Source organism: Streptopelia decaocto (assembly GCF_964273445.1).
Source record: "Streptopelia decaocto genome assembly, chromosome: 10".
Lineage (NCBI taxonomy): Eukaryota > Metazoa > Chordata > Aves > Columbiformes > Columbidae > Streptopelia > Streptopelia decaocto.
This window is the reverse complement of record NC_138665.1, coordinates 18177348-18204127: the sequence shown is the minus strand read 5'-3', so window position 1 is coordinate 18204127 and position 26780 is coordinate 18177348. Positions and strand designations below refer to the sequence as shown.

General features: G+C 48.0%; 1 protein-coding gene across 1 annotated transcript in view; it reads right to left on the bottom strand.

The window, feature by feature from the left end:
• Positions 1–26534, bottom strand: part of GABRA3 (gamma-aminobutyric acid type A receptor subunit alpha3) — a gene marked incomplete at its 3' end in the record, with an annotated part of 60587 nt that extends 34053 nt beyond the window's left edge. The window contains exons 1-2 of the mRNA XM_082061740.1: positions 26431–26534; positions 22083–22204 (exon numbers count right to left, since the gene is read on the bottom strand). Of these exons, the coding sequence (XP_081917866.1) occupies positions 22083–22204; positions 26431–26519 (211 nt within the window). The 5' untranslated portion in view covers positions 26520–26534. The remainder of the gene's footprint in view (positions 1–22082; positions 22205–26430) is intronic.
• Between the last annotated feature and the right edge of the window lie 246 nt (positions 26535–26780).

Here is a 26780-nt window from a genome sequence, read left to right as displayed (position 1 = left end):
AGCTGGGAAGTCCAGAGATAAGAAGAACACCAGCAGAACAGAGTGAGCTCCATCCTCAGAGATTTGTTTCCTTCATGGTCTCACAACCCAAGAGCATCTGCACTGCTTGAAGCCCTGCCCCAGCTCGTGGTGAGATGATGAGGTCTTCTCCTCCAGAGAAATCAGGAATTACTCAGCCAGCCTCCTCCCTCCTTGCCCTCACACTTGCCCACCCTGAGCCTGAACAAGAAGAAACTGCATCTATTTTGCATGCAAAAGCAAGCTGAGAGAGGAACATCTCCTGCCTCTGCTCAGAGACACGGCAGGGAAATCCTTATCTCCTTCTCAGTCTGCAGACACGCTCACACTGAAGCTTGGCTGCCTTGTCCAGTTCTCAACAGATTTAATAACTGGGGACTGTACTGTAGGGCGTTAGGCACTTTTCCTACACCTGTTGCAGAACATTAAACAGCATTTTTCCTTTCCTAGCATCATCCTTCCCTGTGACTCAAGGGTTCTTTTACATGCACGAATTGAGCCTTCAAGCCTGCTCAGGTGGCAGGTGGGTGCTGCCAGTCCTGTTTTATAGTTGGGAAAACAAAAAAGGACAGACTTGGTTCAGGTAGGAAGCTGGAGCGGAGCAAGGACCAGAGCCCAGCCCCAGTGCCCTGAGGGCGCCCCGCTGCCCAGGAGGGCTCGGGCTGGCTCTTGGCATCTTGACCCTCTGGCCACGTTGCTGAGCCTCACTGTGCCCCAAGCTGCTGCCACCAGCACACTGGGCAAACCAAAGACGACCCCAAAACAGTCATGAAACTAGAAGAGTAAGAGATTTCAGGTTCAATGTTTGAACATGGGCAGAATTTAGACACCTGAGTGACACATGATGTTCCCAAGCCATTTGTTTAAGGCTAATTCCCTTGTCTGGGGGGTTTTCCCATTTATAGGCTCAGCTTATTTCCAAGTTGTGTCTGTAGAAACATCTGGAGCAGCTGTGTGAGCAGGAACAAGGTGCCACAGATTAATCAGAGCTGCCCCTTTTTCCCTGCAGTACAAACCCTGTCCCTGCCTGCCAGGCAATGCTGTCTTGCTCCTGCCTGCAGAAATGCCCCACAGCTGGGCAGATCTGCAATACAAACATAAACCAAAAGCTGTAACATCCCTTCCCACAGCGTTACCATGGCGCTCCCTACACCTACCTGCTCTTTAAAAGCTACCCTTCTCCAAGAATCCGCTATGCCAGCTCTAGCTGCCTGTGCAGGCAATAAACATCCCTATTAGCTCTGTACAGAGGGCCGGATCCTGCTGCCCTGAGCCCCACACCAGCAGGGCCGATTACTTCCCTTGTGCATGCAGAAGGTGTAAAGAGGCAGTGGCTGCCACTGAGATGCTTCAGGGTTTCCATTTCACCCACCCTCCCCTGTCCCCCCTCTTCAAGTCCCTATAGCCCATGTTCCTGGCCCTGGCTCAAGGCAGATGTCCCCCCCATCCCCTTCTCTCTTTTAAGCGCTCGTGACTCCCTGAGCCTGTGAGGAGATAGCTATTATTTACAAAATGACAGCAGGCTATTTTTACTCGGTTCTTGGAAGTGCTAGGAGCAGCAGCAGCAGAGCTGGAATACAAATTACACTGCCTCGCTGCCTCTCCCCTTGCCGGCTGTAGATTGTAGGGCTGCTTCTACATGTGATTACAGGAGGCGGGGGGCACGGGGGGCTGAGGGGGCTCTTATTAAACATCCCGCTGCACTCATCAAGTGCTGTTTATTTAAGAATCTCAGTCATAATATAATTGATTCAGCCAGTTGTGTTACAGCTCTTGAGGTTTGCGGATGTGCTGAACACAGTCACACGTTTCCCAGGCGGGGGTTCCCAGAGGCTATGCCGCAAGCTAGCAAAAAACCATGTGCCTGCATCCAAGAGCTGGAGGCTCCCAAACAATACGCACTATTAAAACAGCAAAGCCACTGCAGCTTTGTGCTGGGGATTCCTGGCTGCTGCGCTGACGTCAAGGAGGCTGCACAGCCTTATCTTGGAGATAAGCTGGATGAGGAGGAGATGGGGATCTCCTTGAAGCTGTGCTCTGTGTGGCATCGCTCCAGCTCTGTCCCAGGGCTGTGCTGAGACCTAAGGGACCTCAGAGGTGAAAAGCCTGTCTGTACTGGTGTTTCTGTGCACGATGGCACGGTTGAGTCTAGAAAGGAGAACAGTGCTGTTCAGGTTCTTCTGCATCCAGGGGTACAAACCATCAGTCTGCTCCAGGTCACCTTCTGGAGGTAGATGTTTCTGCACTGGGCTCCCTATGAACTGCTCTGGACTCCAGCCACCCAGTATCTCATCTCCAAACAGGGTTGCAGACTAAAAAGTGCAGTAACAAGCTGATAAAGCCCTTTAACAGCCTCCTAGACTGCAATTGCATTTAGCCTTAGCTCGAGAATTTCTCAGCTTCGTGAGGTTCCCTTAGTCAGTGATCCTCTTCCAAGGACCTCAAATAGACAAAATCTTTTGGGAAGGACTCCCACCAGCCTGCATCGAGGGTAGTGTCACCATGCAGAGAGAGCAGATGCCATGTAGCTCTTTCCCATGTCACACAACCCAAATGAGCACACTGGACGGGACGGTGATTTACAGTTAATGCAGTGTTCCTGGGAAGGGAAACACAAGAAGTTGGTCTATACTACCAACTTCTACCTCATGCCTTAAATGTTCATGCCAACAAATAAGCAGCAGGAGTAATTTTGGCAGCTGCACATGGGAGCTTTTTGGGTGTTTTGTTCTTCATTTTCTCAGCTTCTCACTGGGGGATTTAATCTTTCTTCCAATTTTAGCCTCCTCTCAGTAAGAAAAGAGGTGCTGAAGAAGGAAGGGCACATCTCTGAATGGCACGGGGTACCATCTCTGTGACATTGCCCTTGGTCCTGCCATGGCAGTAGTGGCAGAGGACAGGGAGGCACAAGCAGAGGGGCAGGTGCCCGATGGGAGCTGGTAACCTCGCCTCTCCCCACAACCTCCCTTGCAAGAGCTGCAGAAATCGAGACATGACATCTTCTTCATGACCAACCACACACAAGAAAGCCCTGATGTAGCCCTCGCTGCTGCAGGGCCAGCAAGACTCTACCACATAGATCAGAGATGCTTTTCTGGCTTTTTTTTTGCTAGTGAGATCAGGAATAGCTACACAGAAGGAAACATTTCAGTGATTATCACTGCAGTGCTGTTAATGCCTCCTAGGCTTGTCCGGCCCTGCCAGGGGATAAAGCTGACTCCAAGGACACAGACTGATGGAGCTCCTGCCACACAAAGGCAACAAAGCAGCAGGAGCCATTGCTAATGTCAGGACCACAAACGTCCCTACTGCACCTGGGATGTATCCTGGGAGCAGAAGCTGTGCATGGGTCAGGGTGGGACGGCTGGAGAATAGAGACAATAAAAAAGAGCACCACACAAGAAGGTTCTGGCATTTCCTCCAGCATGTGTGAAAGGAAGAGAAGAGCTAGAGCACAGAGAGACCTAGGCAGCTGGTTTTGACTTAAGGATCTTAGACAACACATAGAGAGGTCACAGTCAGCTTCTTCAAACACCCAGTCGCAAAGTCAAAACACGTATGTGCAGATGTTGCTTGGCTGCTTTAGTGCCTCAGCATCTTTGAATATGAAACTACTTGTTCAAAAGCAAAACTCAAGGCTCATATCACAGACATTCACTCAGGTTTGTCAAATTCAGCCTGGGCATCTTTCCCCAAAGTGGACGACATCAGGGACATATGCTTCATAAAAGAATAACCCAGAACATACATAGAGTGTCTTGGTCCTGTCAGCAGCCTTCCTTACATAGGAATAAATTGTAACTACCTCCATACATAGAATTATACAGAACTGAAACAATTCAAATCAGTAAGAAGCAAAGATTTTGGTGGCATAATACATGGCCTACAGAAGTCAATGCCGAACAGCAGCGATCATGGCCAAGAGTGTCACCAGGAGGGCTGGCAGCTGGCCCAATCATTTGCAGGCCAGATAGAGCAAACAGTGGCGTTAGGTTTAATTCCCCGAACTACCTAAAATACAAACATGTCTCCAGGAAAACTCAGTTAGGCAGAAGAATCAAGACACAAGAGAGACCCCGTTGGCCCCATTTTGTCTATGGGGTCATGATAATCCCAGAGGTAGGTCAGCCCACCCAGACCTGACAACCTCTGATTGCATCTGCCTCTTTCTAGTGAACGTAGAGGTGAGGATGACCAGGGTCCTATGGATGAAGGCTGACCTTAGCCTTGTGCTTCCACCTGAGACGATGTGGTTCAAGATGATGGGACACTCATCTGCTGCGAAGTGGAGCAGGTCAGCCAAGGACTGAGCACTGGGAAATTTGTATTCGGCAGAACAAACTACACAGCTAGGAAAGAAACAATATAAATGTCTGAAACAAATGTCTTATCTCAGCAAAAGCAGGGGTGAGTAAAAGCCTGCAGGGGATTGCCAACGAGACCTTTAGATCAGATCTGTATCTAGCTCTATGTGTCACGAACTATTTGTCTAATGCAGTTTGGCTTGGCTATTTGCTTGCTTACAGAAGTGGTTGCCCTGTCTCACTCGTACAGCTGGAATAACTCTGTGTAACAGATCCAACCCCTCAGTTACACTCCCAGTGACTTCTGCAGAGTTATGGTCAAAAAGGCATCACATTTACACAGGAAACAAAGCTACCCACTGCTCTCCGGGAAAACATCAAGCCTGTCCTTCCCACCCTGGGGTGCCGGGGCATCTTTTCACAGGGGTTGGCTTATCACCCACCGCTGCTGCTTGAGTCCCCTGGGACTGCCAGCGTTTACTGTACAGCCTGTTCCCGAGAAGCAGCTCCGTGAGCTGCAGTGATTAATCACTACCCTCTCCCTGGTGTCATGGCACACCACTGACTACAACTGCATGTCCTCCAGCCAGACTAGAGAGAAGTCATCAAATCTGTAAACACAGAGACGCATGTGATATCCCTTCCAGTTGTGCTCTCTGTCCTTTCTCCCCACAATGTGGATAATTCAGTACAGGGGGAGCAAGAAATTCAAAAGAATTTCAGGGGCTCTCTCAAGAGGCAGCCAACAACAAAACCACTCATGCATGATGAGAGAGATCGGCATGGTCTACTATTACATGTGCTTAATTTTCAGTCCAGAAGAAGTGAGATGATGCCTGTCAAATCCATCAGAGACAGCCTGCTGCCCTGTCTCTCTTTTTTCGCAGAGCCAGGGGGGAGCTGACGCAATGAAGAGATTTATTCCCTGTCTCACACAGCATGCTGCATACACAGATTTCTAACACGGCTGCATCCAGTGTCCTCTGCAGGAACAAGATGCGGGACCATGAAGTGATCCAGTTACCACTCGAGCATGGCTTGTCTAGGATTTATGGCACATTGTAATGCCTGGATGGATGTCTAATTCCCAAGTGATCACTGGGGCACAAGCCACCCAGGGCACAAACTCCTTGGGTTACGTAGGGAAGATCAGCTCAGTTCTTGGAAGAGAAATCCCTAAGTAGTCTACAAATGTATGGGCTTGTGGCTCTGACCCAGGTCAGAACCTGCATAACACATTGGCTACAGAGTCTGGATCAAGGCATAACTACTACTGAAAGCAGAGGAGTAAGGTGCACCTTGCTCCTCCCTGCTTCCAAACAAGAAGCGAGCCAGTGTTCCAGCACAGTGCTGAGAGGGCATCTGCTTGTCCCTTTTCGGGGAGAAATTGCACTCCCTCCCTAGCACTTCCATGTGAATAACAACACGGTGTAGCCCAGTTTTCTGGTCTGAACTCCCTGCACAGTCCATGCTACGCTGCCCCTTTGCCTCAACACGCAAAGGATAAGGGACTCCAGGCATAACTGATGTGGTGGGTAAGTCCATGTGTTGCTGTAGAAGGTGCTACATGGATTTCACACCCTCCCATGCTGGATAAAGGTGTTTTCTCACATTTACCAAGAGCGGGGGATGCAGGTTAGAGCTTTATCCAGCAGAATAGCCTAGGAGAGATATTGCCCTACAAACAGCAGAGCCAAAACCCCTGCTTTCCCACAGATCAGCTGTTCTTGCCTGTTTTTCTGATGCCTAACACCAGTTGATCCTATCCAGTAACTCTCTGTTTTGGGTATTTTCTCCTCAGCTTCAAAATGCCACAAATTTTGCAGAGACTTAAAATCTCCAGGATATCTACCTTTCTGTCAGGATTTGTTCAAATCAGCCAACAGGCTCAAAAGCTTTTAGAAGACAAAAGGCAGAACAAAAGATATGATAAGCCTTGCTCCATTAGGAACCCAGGAAAAAAAATACCACAAGACACAAAAGAGCTATGGATTTGGTTCGTGTTTTTTACTTGAGCTTTCCCTCATTGCCCTGTGAAGGCATGCACATACATGTATTCTTATTATTTCATTAAGTGACATAAAATACACATCCAGAGTTTGGAAAAATGACCTAGGACAAGTTATTGATAAACATCAAGTCCAGACAGAATAGGAATGAGAGTCAGATAGGAGAGAGAGTCAGAAGCAGCAAGAGGATGTGCAGTCATGGAGGCTTTACACACACACCTCATTCTCACACATACAGACTATAAACAGAGACTACAAATTAGTTGAGCTATTTTTGCTACAGACAGAAAAGACGGGATGAACAAAGCGACTGTAGTTACTATTTTAAGGACTCAGGACACCCTCAGATGCTATGAAGACAGAGGAGGAATATGCATGTATGAGCCTGCTTTTAGAGGTTCTGTAGTGCTTTGAGACCCTGTGGTAATGGAAGAGAGATGCTACATAAACATGTTTGTTATATTTTATAAACACAATGAGAAAATGTGTGAATGTAAATCAGCATGCATAATTTAACATATTCGGTATTAAAGTCTGTCCTTGATGTCTAAGCCAGAGGCGCTTGGGGAAGGGAATCCCTGCCGGTCCCAGCGGACAGGGAAAGAGAACTCAGACAACACCGTGTTGCTGGCTGGTACATGCTTTGGCCCTATAAAGCCAGGAGAGTTTTGGTGAGCACAGTCCCGCAGTGTGCCTGCATGGCTCTGTGCACTGGAGAGAGCGATGAGCTGAGGGCAAGAATGCCAGACTACTAGTTTGCATTGGGCAAACCTCCCTGTGTTACCTACAAAACACCCGTGTTTCATTTTGGTCCTGCCTTCCTGACCTCATCTTCAGTCAGTTTCCTCTTTAGGGTTCAATGACAATGTTCTTGTTGACCACACCAAGGGATCTTGGAGAACAGCACCCGCAGGTCCTGTGCCCCAGTGCTTTGGCCGAAGTTGCACATACACAGAAGAGATGAGGCACCAGAACCCTTTGGCGGATCCCTTCACAGTGTGTAACTCAGCTGGGAGAGTCCATTAGACCAGGCTTATCCAGAACCTGTGTGGACATGGTGCACCTCTGAAGCTTTTCCTTCAGGGAGTTTGCAGACTGGCCCTGGCAGGTTATCACTTACTCCCTTTCCTAAAAAACACTGAACCTTTTGTTAACTCATTCTCAGCAAGTCTTTCTTTAACAGAAATCATCACCTCCCAACAGGCCACTCACATGCTTGAAGAGGACCTGAAAAAAACCCTTCAGATCAGTGCCAGTAAAATCCTTAGAATTTGTAAAGCAATTACTGAGCTCTTTAATTCCTCAGAGCTCAAGGCAGATCCCCAGGAAAAAGATAAGCACAAGGGTGCAATACAAAACTGCAGTTGCTAACCTGATAATCATTGATACACAGAAAACAACTGGCAAGATTGGAAAGCCAAAGAGCAAGCAGGGAAAGGCACGAAAAATCAAATGAGCGACACTGCATTATTTTTGTAATTGCAGAGGGAGAAAGAACAAGACGTCTCAGTCAAGTGCGCGGGGTTTGCAGGCAGAGCTCTGAGCTCCAGTCCCGCCACTGGTGCCAATCTGCACTATGGCACTAAGCATGCAATGTCGCTCTGCTGTGCCTCAGTGTCCCCATGTGCCCGTGAGCCTCAGCCCTGCCTTCCCACGCCTTTACCATTTCTTGTTCCAGGTTGCTCTGCAGGCTGAGTGTTGCCAGACCACATGGTGGACTGTAGTGTGCAAAAAAAACAAGTGGCTCCTGGGGCTTGCTGTATAGCTAAGAGGAAGAGTGCATCTAATTCTCAAGCCTGTCTCCTGAAGGCAATGCCAGTTATTGAGACAAAGATATGAGAAAACCATAGCAGGGAGCAACATGGTAATTTGCACTCTGGTTTTCTTATCCTCTAGCTCCTGGTTGGCATTTCCTTCAGTGGGAGAACTCAATCAGCTCCTGCATGGTGTGCCTCTGGTGATGCTCCTGGCATCCTCCACCACCACCTCAGGGGAGCACAGATAAATGCTTTCCCTTCCCTACGCATCCCAATATGGTCTTCGCCTGCATGATCCCCGAACTGTGCACAGAGCCAAGGTCTCCCCAAGCCGTCTCTCCCCCAACACGTACGAGTCACTGGGCTGCACAGCTTCCGCTCATTCAGTTTGCAGCAGTGCCAATACTTGGTACAAATAAACTTATTTAATTCACGTTGCCTTGCAGTGGTCAATTTAACATTTCCTCTAATTCCAGAGTCCTGTTGTACAGCACCTTGAGCTCTCCTCACCGCCTGGGCTCCCCCAGCTCCCTGTGGTACCTCTGCGCACCAAGAAATGCGTTGGGCAGCACGGACAGGGAGTCCACCTCTGTCACATGAAAATAGCTCCTCCTGTTTGCTGCCCCAGACTTGCAAGGTTAAACAGAGAGTTGTTTCCAAAATTTCCAAAATTTCCATTTCTGCCCACTACATAAACTATGATACGCTGCATAATACTCCAATACTTCCATCAGAGACAAGCAGAGGGCAGATACCTCCAGATGTAATTTTTAATTTCCTTTGCTGGGGCGAATGTCTTCTTGTTTCAGCAAAGTGCGTTCAAAGCGTTCCAGTTCCCATGGCAACTCCCTGCTTCCACTGGAGGTGCCATTTTTCATGCCATCCCTTCAGAATTAGACATCTCCTAGCAGAAGTTTTGAAGAAATGTCTCTCTTAAATATACATTTATTAGAGACAGTGCCTGCAAGTGTGCTTTATTGACACGTTTCTTAGGCGACTCATAGCCTACAGAGGAGAAAGCTGTCTCCAGAAATATGCTGGCTGCCAATCTGCCTTTTCTCAGCTTCTGTTTTCAACGAGAACTCTCTTCTCTTTTCCTGCCACATACATATTAGCCAACACCTGCTCCCTTTTTATTTTATTTTAACTTTATTTTATTCCTTTGTGTTCCCATCACTCTCCCCCATGCCCAGTCTTACTCAGCCCAGCTCCCCAGTAATGGAAGTGCAGCAGGGGAGTGCCCAGCCAGTTCAGCACATGCTGAGAATATCTGCACCCATTCACTGCCTGCTGGCACGGGTACTGCCTGGGGACCCCCTCTTCTCATGCAGGCAGAGAGCCACCATGGGCCTTGTTATGCATTTGCAAGCAGACACAAACCCAAAGTTCTGCAAGACAGAGACCATTACAAGAGCTTCTCAGCCTTGGAGGGCAGCATCAGGAGCATGTCCACCATCTCTGCTCCTGGCTGCTCTCCCTGTGCCATCCGGCCAAACCTGCTGGACACCATACGCCCTCTGGGAAAGGGTGAACACATCAGGAGCCTGTGTGTGGGGCTCCCACACTGGATGGGGGAAGAATTCATGAGCCAGGTTTCGGTTATCTGGTGCCACTCAGGCACTCCCATTGCAGCCGTTCACAACCTCGTGGTACCCTCTGTGGAGAAAGTGAGATGCAACATCCCACCCACAGCAGCTTCCAAAGAAACAAGAACCCCAGGGAGAGTTTCTATTTCAGGCTGCACAGGCAGCTCCCAGCCCCACTGCCCTCCAGGGATCTCCAGGCTCCCCAGCTTAGCAGGACCCCCGGCACCACAGCGTCCGTGACCCCAACCTGCACCACACTCAGGATCTCCCACCCAAGCTCCCGACAGCTCATCGGAAAGAGGCAGCACCAGCCCTAGTGGGGGTCCCTGCGGGAAACCGCGCTACAGCTCTCTAATAGAGCTGTAACATTACAGCTTCAAATTGCCTTCCTTCAGGAGACAAATCCAAGCAGGTAAATTGGCAGGAGCTAAACGGATCCGGAGGCTGATGTTGCTAATCGCAGGCATGTTTAAATGCAAAGGCCCAGGGAACCTCACTCAAACCCGACACGACCACTGATGCTGGCTGCTGGGCTTAATCCTCAGGTGCAGCCTGCTCGTAGAGGTGTGAAAAGCAGAGGAAAAGGCAAAGCACTGGGAGCAAAAGCCACACACCAGCTTCAAGGTCGGGACAGCGATCCTCAGCAAAACCAAGCACCAGCCAAACAGCAGCTCCTGTTCACCCCGTTGTGGAAATGACATGGATAAACATCGTTTTCCCCTGGAGAAGTTTAGAAACATTTTCTTAGCCCAGCCACCAGCAGGGACGCACAGGCTCAGGGGACACTTCTTGCTGACTCCAGACTTCGCATTAATTGTACCATCCCACCAGCCATTAATCAAACGTCTTCCACTGGCATTTTTATTGAAAATCAATTTAATAAAGTAGGTGGGAGTCCACATGCTTCCATAACATCAGATAAATATTCATGGGGGCTTGTGCTGCTTTAGCTAAATGAGTTTTTTAAATTTAACTGGTGAAATTTCCTTGTTCCTTAATATACAGCTTGACTTGCCCTTGTTTGGGAATAGAAACAAGGTGGGACTCAGCCCTGCGCTGGCTTGCTCTCAGACACGCCAAGGAACAATCCTTTGCTATTAAGCCAACACCTTTTGGCAAGGATATTGTCCTCCATAATGGGAAATACTGGTCTGCTGGGGTCAGCGTCACCTGATGTGAATCCCCAAAGCCAAGGCTGAATTGATGAGGGCCATTTGGAGTTGAAAACTCATTTCCAAACACGAGGAGCGTGGACACCAGTTCTACCTCTGCGGGTGTGCCATTTGATTCCTGCTTTCCCCTCCCTGTTTAAGCAGCTATTGTGCTCCAACAGCAAAAGCTAATGAAAGCCATCGGAAAACACATTCCCCTGATGCTTAGTGAAGGGGGTTAAAAGGCTTCCAGCTACCAAAATACACAATGCGCCAGTGAAAGAACTGAAACACACCCACACAACGCTTCAAATTTATGGGGTGCGTGAGAAAAAGGGATGAGGACCAAGCTGGAACAACCTCTGCAGCCCTTGCTGGGAGTATCTGCCCTAGAGAGGGCAGGTTAACCCCTCGCTCCCCGAGCAGGCTGCAGAGCAGCTGTGACCGAGGCTCCTTACTGCAGCCCTCCTTCTTAAAGGCAGTTATTAGAGTCCAGGGGGAAGAAAGGGAAAAATCTGACGCGTTGATCAAATTTAGTTGAAAGGCAGGATTTCAGACAGTCCTTATCAGTGAGATATTTTTACAGCGTCTAACAGCTTCTTTGTTAACTGGAGCAGCGAGGAACTGCAGCTTCCAAAAAGCAGCAATGCAGGGCAATTCAACCACTGCCAGGGCTCTTGTCATGTTATCCTAGTGATACCCTTCTCTTGAAAGGCAGTGCTTCAGAAATCAAGCGCATTATCATTTTGCCTTTGTTATTAACGCAAACTGACTTGTTTTCATCATTACAGCCTCGACCTAATTCCCTGCGCACATGCTCCCTACAGCAGCTCAGATCTCTGAACAGGATTTGCTTTCCCCGTGCTTTAATGACATGAAGGCTGTGACGAGTCCCACAGACACACACAGACAGCCCAGGAATAGGATTCAAACAGCCCTCCCTGCCCCTGCACCTCCGTGCATGGGCTACCAACAGTTGCATTTCCCATGTCCCTGCTCATGGGTGGAGGTGGCATGAAGACGAATGGATTCCATGAAGTGCCACCATAATCACTTCCACCCCATCCCCCAGCAGCTCCTGACACGGCAGAGGTGGGCAATGCCCACTTTATGATGCTATGAGATAGTCTAGTTCCTCCCAAAACTTCACATTGGCTGTGGGGACAGTTCTGCAAGCTTCTGAGCCTATTGGTTTGTCCAATTTCTCCCCTATTAAGACAGCAATCCTGCTTCTGAGAGATCACCCTTCCTGGAGACAAACTGCCTGTCAGCAAACAATATTAAATCCAGGGTATCATATTTGACAGATGATGGCATGCTTTTAGTTTCTTCTCTCTTGGATGCGGGTCACACAACTAATGTAATCTCCAAATGCTGAAATCCTAGATGTGAAAAGGTAAAGCTTAATTGCCTTGAACAGCAACTCTTGTATTGACTCGAACATAAGGCCCATAAATATTAATATAGCTATATTTAGCCCCTTTCAATTATACATACAAAATTAAACATCTTTCTGGGAACAAATCAGTCCGGATAGGGTTTGAGGTTTTTTTTCCTTTTTCCTTTTTAATGCCTTCTGCATCAAAATAATAATAATTCTAATAAAGCCAAGGCTTTAAAAAAAAAGGGAAAAAAGAACAGTGGAAGGAGACAGAGGTTCAAAGATACTTTCACCTGGCTCAACCAACTTGCTCCACAGGTATTCAGAAGCACTTGTGTCCTCCTAACCTTACCCCTGCCCCACCTGGTTCCACCCTTATTTGTTAGATTCGGTTCTTTTTCTGGCTGGCAGAAAAATGGGACCCATTGAAGAAGTGAGCACAGAGGGGGACACATGAGGACACCAGCCCAGCCTGGGACCTCAGGGTCCCAACACAATGGCTGGGAGGGGGATGCAGGTCAAGGGACTCCTGCCCAGCCAGAGAAGAAAAGTCCCATCTGCAGCACGGCCATGCCCAGGCGATGTCTTCTGCAGTTTAAGACCTTCTCTTTTGTATAACAATCACATCCACTTTCCTCATTTGCAAATTAATTATACATCACTTTCCTTGCCAAAGTGGACTTAATGGTATTAACGTTACATGAAAAAAGGAGAAGCTATCAGAAAGCTTCTCTCATAGTGGTGGCTAGATTGATCAGGAAAGAAGAAAGGAGGTTTCATGCTTTTGTTCTTTAACCCTTCCTCACACGAGCAGACAGGGCCCTTTTCTAGGAAAAGCCTTTTCCAAGTTCTCAGGCGAGACCAAGTACATCTCTCCATAGGGAAGAGCTCTAATCTTACAAGCACAAAACCCTGTAATTCAATTCCCACATGTGCGCAGACCCTTTACAGAAAACACGACTTGTGGAAAGAAGAGTTTGCACCCTCATTTTTGGCAGGACAGTGACCTTAACTGGCTAAAGTGACACTGACAGCTCTCCAGGAGACATGTCTTCAAGGAAGTAAGTAGGAATGCAGGACTGCAAAAATCTGATCTGGCCTGTACGAGTACAAACAAGTTCCTCAGTAAGAATTCAAGTGGGTGCAGTAAGCCAAATTGCTGGGTTTTGGGTTGTTTTTTGTTTTGTTTTGTTTTTTAATGCTCATCAGATCCTTTCCTTGCCAAAGTTTCTTGTATCAAAACTGATCCTTCCAAAAAAAGAGGCACGTGAAATAGCTGAAATGACTTTTGCAAGGTTGAAATAGTGTCTTGAATTTTCAGACACAATTTATTTCGCTCCAGTCATGAATCATTCCATTCACTAATTCAGGCTGAACTTTGCCATCAATAGGATTTTCCATCAGGTTTGGGTTGGGAGGGGGGGAGGAAATAAATCATATGCTTTTTTCATGCCTGTTGTTCTCAGCACTTTGGTTTGAATTATGTTGTTCCAGAAGGTAAAGTGAACAGGCTGTCCTTTTCTCACAATGTAAATTGCAGATTAAAACCTCTCTCTAGGCTATACTGTGTGCTTACAATTGCCAGTACTCCATCAAGACTTTTTTTTTAATAAACATGAGCTGTATGTCCTTCAGAGGCAGATTTTTAAAGCAAGCTACAGGTTGGTACACATAGACAAAGAAATAATTACACAAAACTCCTGCCTGACCAGACTCAGTGAGAGTTTTGCCACTTTCTGCGCCAGCATGAGAATTTCCCTCAGACTTTTGACAGTACTTGGTTAAGGGACCCTGCCTGGTTTAGCATTATCATCTTGCAGCAACTCACTCTGCAAAGCCCCATGCATCTTACAGAGCCTCATGAACGCTCTGATATTTTTATTTAATCAAACAATAACCTTTAAATAAATGAAAGAACATTAACAAGCTAACAGGTCTGAATCAGCTGCATTAATCCCCCCACCACGGGGGCCCAGGTAGATGTGATTTGATTGCTTCTTCCAGATGGAACCAGGCTGAGAGTCACCACCAACATGATCAATGACTTTGGCTCATCAGACACAATCAGTGCCTCTGTATAGGTACACAAACTGCTGCAAACATTTTATCCTCCAGCTCAACGAATAAAATGACTGCTGTTTCTGCGATATTTGACCAGTTGGTTTTACCAACAGCTTCCCAGAACAAACCGATTAAAGTTGTTTTTAAACGCTATAATACCCAATAGAAAAAAACAAAAAATCCCTTATTTCACAATCCATATCAAAGACACATCATAAATCATTTACGTGGGACTAAACGAATAGAAATTCTAATAAATTAGTAGCTACTACAGTCCAACAGATCAATAAAGATATCCTTGCAAGCAGTTTATAGCCATCTATAACATCATCTACTAATGTTCTTAAAACCATCTAACACATGTTCAACACACTTAAACATCAGCTCCCCTCTTCCAAAGTCATTATAAACAAATAGCATCATCCTGTCTCCAACATGCACCCAGCAGCTTCCCCTCGGGCATGGCCCAATGTTCGCACCCCTTCACCGCAGGTGTTTGATCCAGCACCAAAGCTTTGAGATGTTATTCCAATACAACTTCCTAGGGTAAAAATTCCCCCAAATAGATTCACTTCCCTAGAAAAATTTCACACCATTTGGGAAAAATCTTACTTCTTGCCTACACATGTGGATGCATGAAGGGGTTAGCAGCTTGGGGCAGGCTCCTTATTGGAACTGTAGATAGCAAATGAAGGTACCATCTAAATAAAGGCATCCAAAGCAGCATGAGAAACACCTTCCCCTCCACAACCCTGGCAGCGTGGGGGTGGGTTACAGCCTCTCTGGAGAGCCCAGGAGCGCACAGCTCAGGGACAGCCTCGTCACTGGTGACCGGCTTTGGCCGCGCTGCCCCATGGAGAGGGTGGCTGGGCAGGGACCTGTCATGGTGGCCCACTCCCTCCCATGGCACAGGCAGCTGCGAGATGACCCAGTGAGCAGTGTAGGGGAAAGGGACATGGGGATCCTGGTGGACAGCAGGATGACCATGAGCCAGCACTGTGCCCTTGTGGCCAAGAAGGCCAATGGCATCCTGGGGTGTATTACAAGGGGGGTGGTCAGTAGATCAGAGAGGTTCTCCTCCCTCTCTACTCTGACCTGGTGAGACAACACCTGGAATATTGTGTCCAGCTGTGGCCCCTCGGTTCCAGAAGGACAGGGAACTGCTGGAGAGAGTCCAGCGCAGCCACGAAGATGCTGAAGGGAGTGGAGCATCTCCCGTGTGAGGAAAGGCTGAGGGAGCTGGGGTTCTGGAGCTGGAGAAGAGGAGACTGAGGGGTGACCTTATTAATGTTTACAAATATATAAAGGGGGAGTGTCAGGAGGACGGAGCCAGGCTCTTCTCAATGACAACCAATGATAGAACAAGGGGTAATGGGTTCAAACTGGAACACAAGAGGTTCCACTTAAATTTGAGAAGAAACTTCTTCTCAGTGAGGGTATCAGAACACTGGACAAGCCTGCCCAGGGAGGTTGTGGAGTCTCCTACTCCAGAGACATTCAAACCCGCCTGAACACCTTCCTGTGTAACCTCATCTCCGTGTTCCTGCTCCATGGGGGATTGCACTGGATGAGGTTTTGAGGTCCCTTCTAATCCCTAACATTCTGTGATTCTTGTGTGACCCCAAAAGACCTCAGGATGACCTGAAGATCAGATGCCATTTCACACCAAAAGATATGAATCTCATTTCACCATGGGTTTTTAACCCCTCCGGAGTGTTTGTGATATCCCCAAAGCTTTGATACAGGCTTGTTGCCCTAAGCAAATTCATAACTTATTTAAGAGAAGACTTTCACCCTTAGGCATAGCTGTCAAGCCCGTATTCCTCACTTGCCTTCTGATGTGTGCATCATTTTCACACAGAGCTCCATTTCCCTGTACACCGTGGGTTTAAACAGCAGCACAACTGGGATTTCTGCATGAGAGAGGAGAGCATCGGGGCTGTGCAAATCCACAGCAAAGCTGCCTTTGGAGAGCTGCACACAAGGGGAAGACAACCTTTTTTAAATTTGTTCATAGATCTTCACTTCAGAAGTTTGACAAGAGAGAGCAGGGTCCCCGTTGCCCAGAAAGGTAAATATTATAGAAGAAAATGCTGTTCGGGCAATACCTCAGCTTCAAATTAAAACTCATCAAGAAATCTCAGACAAAGACAAAAATCTGAGATCAAACATGGATTTTTTTCTAAGAAAGGATCAAATTCCTCCCTGGAGTAATCAATACAGGGCATGATGTCAGATCAGAGAGAAGAGATGAGAAGTTGGGAGAGGTGGAACATTAAGATAGAAAAACAGAATGAACAGAGTCTTGAAACCCTAGAAATTATAACAAGCCACAAAAGACTACTAGATTTGTCACCTAATGTTTCTCTTGCACAAACAGTAGATCTAGATGAAGTTTATGACAAACTGTAGGCAACTTAATCATGCACAGGTGAAAAAAACTGCAGAAGAGCTCAAGGCCAGATCAAACCATCCTCCCTGGACACCTGGGGACCAGGTCTGCTGCAACGGGACATGGGATGCACCACGGCAGGACTCCGCCACCGCTGCTCAGGTGTCCCCACAGCGATGGGCAGCGCCTGATGCTTCTGCCAAAGGATGAAGAGCAGTCCTCCCTCTACCCCTCTGCCCAGCATTTTCAACATTTCATCCAGATTTTAGGAAGTAAAAGTTCTCTAAACTTAAATCTGGACAATTTATCAGTGTCCACCAGTAGAACAATTTCTACTAGGTGACTCTCACTGCAAACAGACTTTTTTCTTGGATCTTGCCAGCCAAATAAGAGCTCATTGTTACAGTTTGAAGAACACTACTTTTGAAAGAAGGCAGTTCTAGAATTTAATTATTCTATTTCAGCCCCTCTGCCTAATGCTTACATAATAACATACAAGCCCTTACCTGCAGGAGGTCAGGACAAAATGACAGATGCGCTGAGGCACAACATACCAAGCATCTCACAGGAATGTCTCAACCTAAAAGGAGCTGCTCTGAACCTAAGTCCAAAACCTCTTGGCCATCAGCACTTCAATCAGTGAAATACAGGTGGCAAGACAGGGATACAGATGTTTCTTACTTGCTCAGAAGCCATCCTGTCAAAATACACCATCATTAAAAAAAGCAGAAAGAAACACTGCACCGCAGAAAGAAGAGGCAAAGAAAATCTTCAACTGAGGTGCGCTTCACTTATAAAAGAATAAAGGGAATGCATCAGCAGGATAAATATTAACAGGTGGCTACAGATCAAAACCATTAGCAGGGCAGAGCTGACATAGTAAGGCCAGATAAAAGGCACCGCAGGCCCATGTTGGGCATCCCTGATTTGATCGTACTGTGAGAAGAAAAGCCTGACTGTACCAAAACCTGCTCAAGCCCAAGGAGATCTGCACTGAGCCCAGCGTGGCCAGGGAGATGCTGACACCACACAATAAAGAGCAACCCAAAGGAGATGAGGAAGAAGAGGCAGCCACAAGCCTGGGTTGCTTTCACTCTCCAGATATACTAGGTTGTGGTTGTACAAACTGGGGCTTCCCTGCTGCCTGGATGGGACCCACTCGCTGCCAATCCTGAGGACAAGGAATGGCCTGTCCCCATGGGAGATGAAAACAAAGGGGCCAAGTGCCTTGCTCTGCCTAGGGAATAGCATTGCTTTAATCCAGTTGCTTGTGTTTGCTGGTCCCAGTAAACCCCATGCTCACATCACACAGACACAGACCAGCAGCATCAGCCACCGCTTCCTCAGTGGGGCCGAGTCAGCTGTTTAGGGACTTCAGAGACACGCGGTAGAAACTTTGAGGAAATACTGTGAGTTACCTTGTAAATGATGCTGCACCCAGGAGGGATAACACCGATCGATCCTAGCCCAGCTGCTTAACAGGGTACAAATTACTTTTTAATTGCAATTGAAGAAACTGGCTTATCTAGAAAGTTTACAGCCCATCTTTTAGAAAATTGAACAGCTTACTCTCTCCTTCTCTTCCTTGGGGAAAAATCTTTTCCTCCTTGATATCCCTGGAAAAGGCCAACAATTTTCTGGACACAGGCTTTCCCTGATCACCTGATACAGAGACATTATCCATCACTGCTCCAGATGCCCTCTGGATTCCAAATCCTTACACCAAATAGCAACTGAGACACAGCCCAGCCCCCGTGAAGCAGGCAGTCTCTGCTGAGCTGGAAAAAATCCCTACCCTGTTTTGCAAACAGCTACGGAAAGGCCCCACATGCCTCCTCCCAGGGCAGTAAGGTCCTCCCCAATAGCTTTGTATTGCCAAAATCTGTTAAAAGGATTCTCAAGGCTGTAAGGAAGGAAAAGGCTGAGACGCATCTGGAAACCTTCCCTCCTAACCCTCTCCAGGTATTCACACAAGACGGTTGTGTTTTGGTTGCAGCACAATGGACCCAGACTTCATCAGTTAGGAAATAAGGCTGCAGGAGGTACAGCTGCCCAGAGACCATCACTGAACCTCAGACAACCCAACCACCGCATCCCCTTTCATGGCAACCATGCTGGGCATCACACTGGCCATGTAAGGGCTGCAAAACTTCAATCACTCTTCACAATAAGCAGCACAAGGATATACAACGTATGATTTTGCATCAGTCATTCTTGAAGGAGCACTCATGGGCCTTATCACTCACATCCCACTCTTCAATCATTTCTTCTTTTTAGGTATATGATGTCTCTCCCTTTGTCAGCCAGTTATACCACTTCCTTCTGGCCACATCTCCTCTCTGATTCTTGCAGCCAAGGCAAGCTCCAGGTTTTAAACTGGAGCCAGCTCTGCGGGGAACCCCAGCAAAGACAATTTCAGAGCTATAAATGGATGTCCCTCGCTGCAGCCCCTGTGGGGCTGGGCAGAAGATCTGCATGACTGCACAGCTGCAGACTGGGAGTGGAGGCCAGTGCTGTCCATAGAAACTCTCTCAGTGGGAGATTTTCTTATCCTGCAAGACTGGCCATGACAACAGATGTCTCCATCCCCTTGGGGTCCATTTCTGTTCCTCTTCTGACTTAATAACCAATCTGCCCTATGTTTTCCCAGGGGAAACGCAGGTTGTCTGTTGACAGTTCCTTTTTCTTCTCCATCACTCTGATTCCTATAACATAATCTATTTATGCAGCTACTCCTTCTCCAAGCCCAGACTGTATTTCAGTAGTCGCGGGGCAAAACAGAAGACTCGGCTCTGTCCCCAAGAGCAAGCCAGCCCCAACCCACCTGGCAGAGACAGAGAGAAACCTCCTACCAGCCACAAAGACTTCCCTGCGACACTGACGGTCACGTCCCCAGTGCTATGGGCTGTTCCTGCAGAAAAAGGGGTCTGACAGCTACTTTTCCCCCACTTTACCTCTTCCAAGCTAGCCTGGAGCACACTCACAAACCTCTAAGTGCCATGAAGACTGCAAAGACTCCTTGCTGTCCTGAGCCACCTCCTGGGGACAGGAGCAGCAGCAAGGCACAGGACGGGGCACAGGGCCACCCTCACCTGGATACCAGCTCTGCAGCACCAGGCACTCCCGAGCAGCCTCAACGCTGGTTTACTTCAGTTTGTGTCTGTAGCATCCTGGTAGGAAGAGGAGCTCTGGCATGGGAGCTATTAGAGTGGGTGGCAGCAGATGGTGAAAACAGAGGGGATAGGAAAATAAATACAAAGAGGCTATCTTAAGGGGAGAAGTCGCCACATCAACACTCTGTTGCTTACACAGTCTCTTTTCCCATAGCTTAAACAAACATTGCTCAGTTCCCGGCGCAGAAGGAGACAGCTCTACTGAACACAAGGGACAGGGAACACAGCACTGAGCAACCCCAGAGGTTTTGCAGCCCTGAACCCTGCTCAGCCCTTTCTATTCCTGCTCATGGTTTTCAAGGGGATCTGTCTCATACAGAGCAGGGAAACCAAGGCCAAGAAGGGAGCCAGCATGTCCTGCTTCACAGTTATCCACAATTTAGGCCAGTCCATCTTTCTATTGACATATGTGTGGGCAAAATATGATGATGTCTGACCTTTCCATGGACACCAAACTAGGACTGCATGGTGCTAATGGATGCTCTTGCCTGACATCTCTAGAAAAGCAAGTGGAAGATATTCCTGAGGGAAATGGGGAGAGACAGTGCTGGGTCTACAGAGACTACCCAATGCTGTCTCACAGGAAAAGCGATGCACCTTGTAAGTCACTGAGTCACCCAGCCCCACAGCTCCTAATTTGAAGCAAAGTAATCCCTTCCACAGATCTCACATAACCTTGGACAGGAGGAGCCCATCTCTTGCTGAGTGCCATCCCAGACTATTTGATTAACCCCTAAGTCTGGGTTCTGCAGCAGGATCATTTCTGCTTCTCTGGCCACCAGCTGGAAAGGTCTTTCTGATGGGAGTCCTGACAGACCTCCAAGGAATAAAAGCCCAGACCAGGGGAAAACAGGTCCAGCTAAAAGTGGGGAGAGTCTAGCTCACCAGGCTGCCCCATACTCACTGACAGCCAAGAGCCCCCAAAACCTGTAGCCTTTGTCAGAACCTCCCGTCTGGGTCCACAAGAGGACCCATAAGTGGAAATCAGAGGTGAAAGCAGTCTTTAAAAATGCAATGTCTGGTTCAGGCAAACGCAATTTATTATGTTAAGCACGTTATTAAAGGATCTAAAGCAACAGAGCAGAGATGTTCCAAGAAAGGTTTTAACTTCCCCAGCAAGGGACTCCTGGGAGTCCTCTTGTTAATACTTTGCATGGGGTTGTCTGCAACGGAGCCTACGGTGAACATAAATGCCCTCTTAGTTCCCTTTCAGAACTCGTTTCAGTTAAATCAATACAGCCATAGGGGAGACTTCAGGAAGCAAAGCTATTAGTGGGAACACAGTTAATTCTGGGGGAAAGAAACAAGTAACAAAAGCAATAAAACTGATGGATGGCTTATGTAGACACAGTAACCCTTTCCTGCCTGGGTCCTGCAGCATGGCAGCCCATCAGAAGGGAGGATGCTCACTGGAGAAATCCTTCTTCCCCAGATTTTGCATGGTCTCTGCTTGGTGTCAAAGTACTCCTGGACAGGTTCAAGGCAGAGGGCCACGGCACAGAGGTGGACATGAGGCTGGCAAGAAACAATGAGGCTGCTCTGAGGGGCAGAGGGTGCAATTCTAGGCTAGCACCTGAGCCCCCAACAACATGCAGGAGCTGAGGAAAGCTCATTCCCAGCCTCCCTTGGCAGCAGGACCTCCAGGGAATGGGGGAGCACACAGTGACTCCAGCTTTGGGTGGAAATTGCGGTCGAGCAGCATGTTTGCAGCCAAGCAGGAGAGCTCAGAGCTAAGCAGGTATATCACCTCAATGGCCCCTTGGACATGAGAGAGGTCATCATCTCTCCCACCGCAATGCCTGTTGGTAACAGAGCACCAAGAAGACACACAGGCCTATGTCTCGCTCATCTGATCGAGAAAGCTCATGTCTGCCTTCTCCACAAAGCCCACTGACCAAAAAGCAACACCAGCATGAGCTGAAGGTCCTGCAAACTGGTAGTACCATCATTTCTGAAAGAGTAATGCCTCAAAAAGTAGCAGAAATAAGTTTAATCATATTTGCTCCATCTACAGGCCTATCAATGTAATGTCACAGAAGAGCACAACAGTCAGAGGCTTGCGCCGCTTCTCACAAAATGTCAAACAAGAAGGTAGTACAGACTCAAAATGGGGAAACCAGTGACAGACTGATGCCGGCACTGAACCAGCCCCCACTCCTTACTGCATCAGACTCATTAAAAAGTCATTTGTGCATCCTCTCATTTCTAAAGCTACAACTGCTATAGCAAACGTCTCTCCACACAACTGACCTCCAAGTCCGGGTCTCAGGCGGTTGTCATACCCATCCAACAGCCTGTCCAGGATGCGGGTGAAAATGGTGATGTTATCTTTGCTGTCATCGACGACATCCGAAACATGCTTCTGAGAAAGCCTGGCACACGGGGGAAAGAAAAGAGGAAAAAAATCAGAGAAGGAAACTGCTCTGAACAGTTACTGGAAATGAAGGGAGGTTGGTTTATGCTCCAGCCTGCGCTGCAGTGGACCCTGAACTGCAGGATGGGACATGCTTATTGATAAGATTATGTGCTTGCAGGACTCCCCACTGGACATCAACCTCCCTCTGGCTTCCGCCACTGCAGCTTTTACCATGGAAGCTGAGACGTCATCTCCCCACTGCCCCCTCCCCACCTTTCCATCCTCAGGGCCAGCAGCACCATGGGTAGGAGCCCTGTTTTTTCAGGGACCCTTCCCCTGCCCTGGCATCCCTCACTTGCCCTAAGAAGGGTCATTTTATGAACAGGGGCTGTGGGAACCTCAGTTACTCAAGTGTCAGTATGTCCTTACAGGCAGCATGAAAGAAGTGGTACCAGTTATTTACCATATCAAGCCATTTCTTCTTTGCTCCCGGGAAGAGAGGCAGGAAAGTAGGAATTCAGTAAAGCAGGCTTGAAGCCGGAGTCCATCATTAAAACTCCTTGTGAACCATTTCTGTGGTTTGTTGAACTTTCCATGTTTATAAAACCAAATGAGTTTTCACGTTCCTATCTATGCTTAATGCAAGAAGCCTGGAAGCCCCCAAATAAGATGATTTCCTGAGGGCATTTTCTGCCCCAGGTGGAATAAAATAAGCAGTAAATTTCTCAAAGCTTCTCTCACCAAACAAAATCTTCAATGCAGTTTTGCAAGCCCAAGGGGTTCAAATAATACATTTGCATGTTGTGTCTCCCTTTCAATCAACAGAAAAGAAGCTTGCAAATCCTTCTGAAACTGCCTGTCTCTAAAAGAGATTTCAGACGACACAGAGTACCAGTGCTGTGGCTCCAAGCACAGCTTTCCCCACCAGAAAGAGCTGTTAGGACCAAAACAAACGGAAAGGCAGAAGATTAAGTGACAGAAAAGCTGAAGAAAAATCTATAGAGATGCAGAGATTGCAAGGAAGATGGAAGAGGAAATAAAAGAGACACCAATGAGGCAAAAAAACCCCAAAAGATTAAGAGGCACAGACAGGCAGCGGGATGGCTGAGGAAGCCCAGGCAGGGGCAGAAGAGGCTGCTGGAGCAGAGGGATCCTCAGTAGCAACATGGGAGAGATCGGTGACTGGGAAGCACTACCCAGATGAGGACCATGAATGCAGCAAACCAGAGAGGCACTGGCAGGGCAAGACCTGGGTGCAATTTCCAGGGAGGGCACTTATGACCCTCTGAAGCAGGGTCCCACTCTAGAGAAACCCCTAAAGTGCTGCTTTCTAACACTTCTGCCCCTTTCCTTCTCCTCCCCAGCCTCATTTTCTCTTGCTCCAGTCAATGTGTGCAGACACTGGTTTAAGCACACATCAGTAATTGGAGAAACGAAAAAAAAAAAAAAAAAAAGAGGATTATTATTTAAGGAGTTCAAAGCTCAATCCTGCTGCATCCCAGCTGGTTAGACTAGTTACCCAGACAATGCTGGTCCATTTGTAAATACTCTGTGAAAGGTGACTAGGGTGACAAGTAGCAGAGCTGCCTTGGAGTTTTCTATCAAAATGTGCACCCAACAGAAAACCCTATTTCTGTAAGACAAAAGAGCAAAATGTATTTTCTAGCAAAAGAGGAAAAATTCAGAACAGGGTATGGGTATTTTTAGTGTCAGGCTGAATCAATACTATTCAGTATGCTGCAGCTAATTGAAATATTCCATTTTGGGCAATTTTGACATTAGTCTGCGTCGGCATCAATGGCCAAACACTCCAGGAAATTGCATTTCAAGTGTTTGAGGTTATCTTCTCCAGGGATCAGATCCCATTTCTCACAAGGCTGTTTGACCTCTGGTTTTTAGCAAACCAACACCAGCTATCATGGGAGAAGTGGTCAAGCCAGGAAGCTCAGCCATCCACGAGCCCAATGAGGGTAATAAAGGGCTTAAACTGCACTTGCCATAATGTATGTGGGGTGAGGAATGGTCAGGAAAACACCTGTCCCAGCCCTAATGCAACCTGTCAGATCCAAAACATCAAAACACCACTGATGTTACAAACTGCATCACAGCCTTCAAGACTTGCCATTCAAATCAAAACGCTGGTTTGGGCTCTTCATCTGGACGTGAAATATTTGAAATAGCTGAACTCCCTGCAGTAACTGGAATTTTGAGGAATTTAACAAATGCCTACTGTAATTAGCAAGGTTTCAATTGTACTAGCTTTCAATGGATGTCATGTTAAAAGCAATCTGTACCAGTGTCTGCTGATGGGTATATAACCATCTATAACTTATGAATAGCTAGCACGCTCATGAAAGCTCATTCATTAATGTTTTATAAGCTATCTTTAAAAATTACCCATAACATAAAGAGCAAGAGGACAGATTTTTGTGAAGGAACTCCTGGCGGAGGCTCAGCAGTGATGGGAAAAATGAGTTTACAAATTTCAAAGCCGTTTTACTTAGTCTGACATTTGAGGGTTTGACTTCAATGTGAGCAGCGTGGGATTCGCTCAGGAGGCACTGGAGAAAGAACGATGCATACAGCGGGGAGATGGCAGCACCTCTGTCTGGCACCTGATTTGGGCTAATTCTCCAGTCCAGCCGAGGTCTGGGCTGGCTCAGCTACCCTTAACATAAAGGTAAAGCTGCTCTTTAGCAAGGTATAAACCCAGGTCTCATTTATCTCTCTCAAAGCCCCAGTGAAGAACTCTAAGGAACGGCAAAGAGGTATTGGGATCATGGTTTTAAAATAATTAAAAGCCTTTAGGCAGGCAAGGCAGAGGCTTAGAGCAAATTTAATTAGGATAGGCTTGAGGAAAAGTCATTACCTCACCACCCATCCCTGCGCACAAGCTCTCTGAAGAGCTGGCTGCCACATCGCCACACTAACCTCCCAACGAGGCTCCCCTTGTACGCAATTTAGGAAACAAACCCTCCTGCGGACCAGAGCGATACCCGCACGGCAGGCGGCGAGGGAGCAATGGCATCAGTGAGGACATGATGGGAAGCACAAGGGCAAGGGTGGGGCAGGCAGGGGCAGGGCTGCGGGCACAGGGGGCCAAACACCCCCCCTGCAGATGGCACGAGGATGGGGACAGAGGAGGGGCCAGTGCCCGGGGCTGCCTGTGCCTATGCAGGCAGGGACAGCAGCCAGTTACATCGATATAAGGGTCAGCATCTACATGTCAAGACATTCCAGGGATGCATTTGCTTATGCAAAATTAGATCCAAGCAGACAAAGCAGTGTGGGCAGGACAGGGTAGGAGTGTGGGCGAACAGCTGCGTGCAGAGGGGTGTGTGAGGGAAGCAGGGGGAGCTGTGCTGGCAGCTTTTCATGCATGAAAATCCTTGATCGCTACTGGACTTGTAACTCACTAGACAGCATTTCGGTGTCCGTACCTGGCACTCTAACGGCTTTTCTAAATTTTTCATGATGTCATGTATTATTTGCATTTCTCTCCCTCTGCGCAGAACTCCTCCCTCTCCAGGGCTGGCAGGCTGTGCTGGGGGTTCCTCTGCCTCCCGTCCTCAAAGGGCTCTCTGAGCTCACCAAACCTCAGCAGAGGCTCTGGTGGGATGCACAGGAGGGCTGCACAGCCTGGCACAGACTAACAGGCTTTTGTCTTTTTCCCAACAGCTCCCAGAGGCTGGGATGGTGAGACTGGTGGCAGTGCTGTCTGTGCCGGGGCAGCCAGAGCCTGCGCACCCAGGGACGCTGACCCAGGTGGAGGGTGAGCAGCTGCCCAGAGCCCCCACCAGGCTACAGCAGATCAGGTGTGCTACTTGTGGGCCATTATACTATAAACAGCCAGAGAGCAGAAGTAGTTTCATTTTATTTTCTTTAAAAGAGTATTAAAAAATTTAGGGCGTGGGGGAATCTCTCTTCCAGGTTAAAATTCATCCAAGCCAGAGTGAATTGTGCAGAGGCCAAATCCGAAAATTGGTTTTGTTGCAAAAAATGCTGACAACTGTCCTTGGTGAGAGCACCTCAAATAACGCTAATGTAATCAGTCAGCTCAGCCATGAGGGACTGAATAGTCCCTGGGTGAAAGTGATGGGGACAGGGGGAGGGTCAAACACAGCAGAGACACTTTTTAGTGCTTTGCCCTGGACTACTTCACACAGGTACTGGACCCGGGATATTTAAGCACAGCAAGAGGACTGCAGCCTTGGGCAAGAGCCTCAGCACTCACCACCTTACCCAGCATCAGCAGGGAGAGCCAAAACCAGGACTAGGATCCCAAGGCTAACAAGAGAGGGCGACCCCGTTCCCAGGAGCCTCAGTGCCATGGCCTCAGCACGCAGCGACCAGCAAGCGAGCCTCCGAAACCTGCCAGGGTGGGCACAGGGGGGAAGAAGAGAAAAGAGATTTTATTTACTAGGAGGAAAGCAATCCGCTTAGTTCAGTTTTTCCCAGCAGTTCATCCATGTTAGCCAGCAGTGGGTATTTCTGGGGTTCTGCATTTGAAGTCCCAGAGACCCCTCGAGGGACCAAAAGCAGCAGCATCCCCTGCAGCACTGCTGGCGCTGGGGAAGCCGCAGCATGGGCTC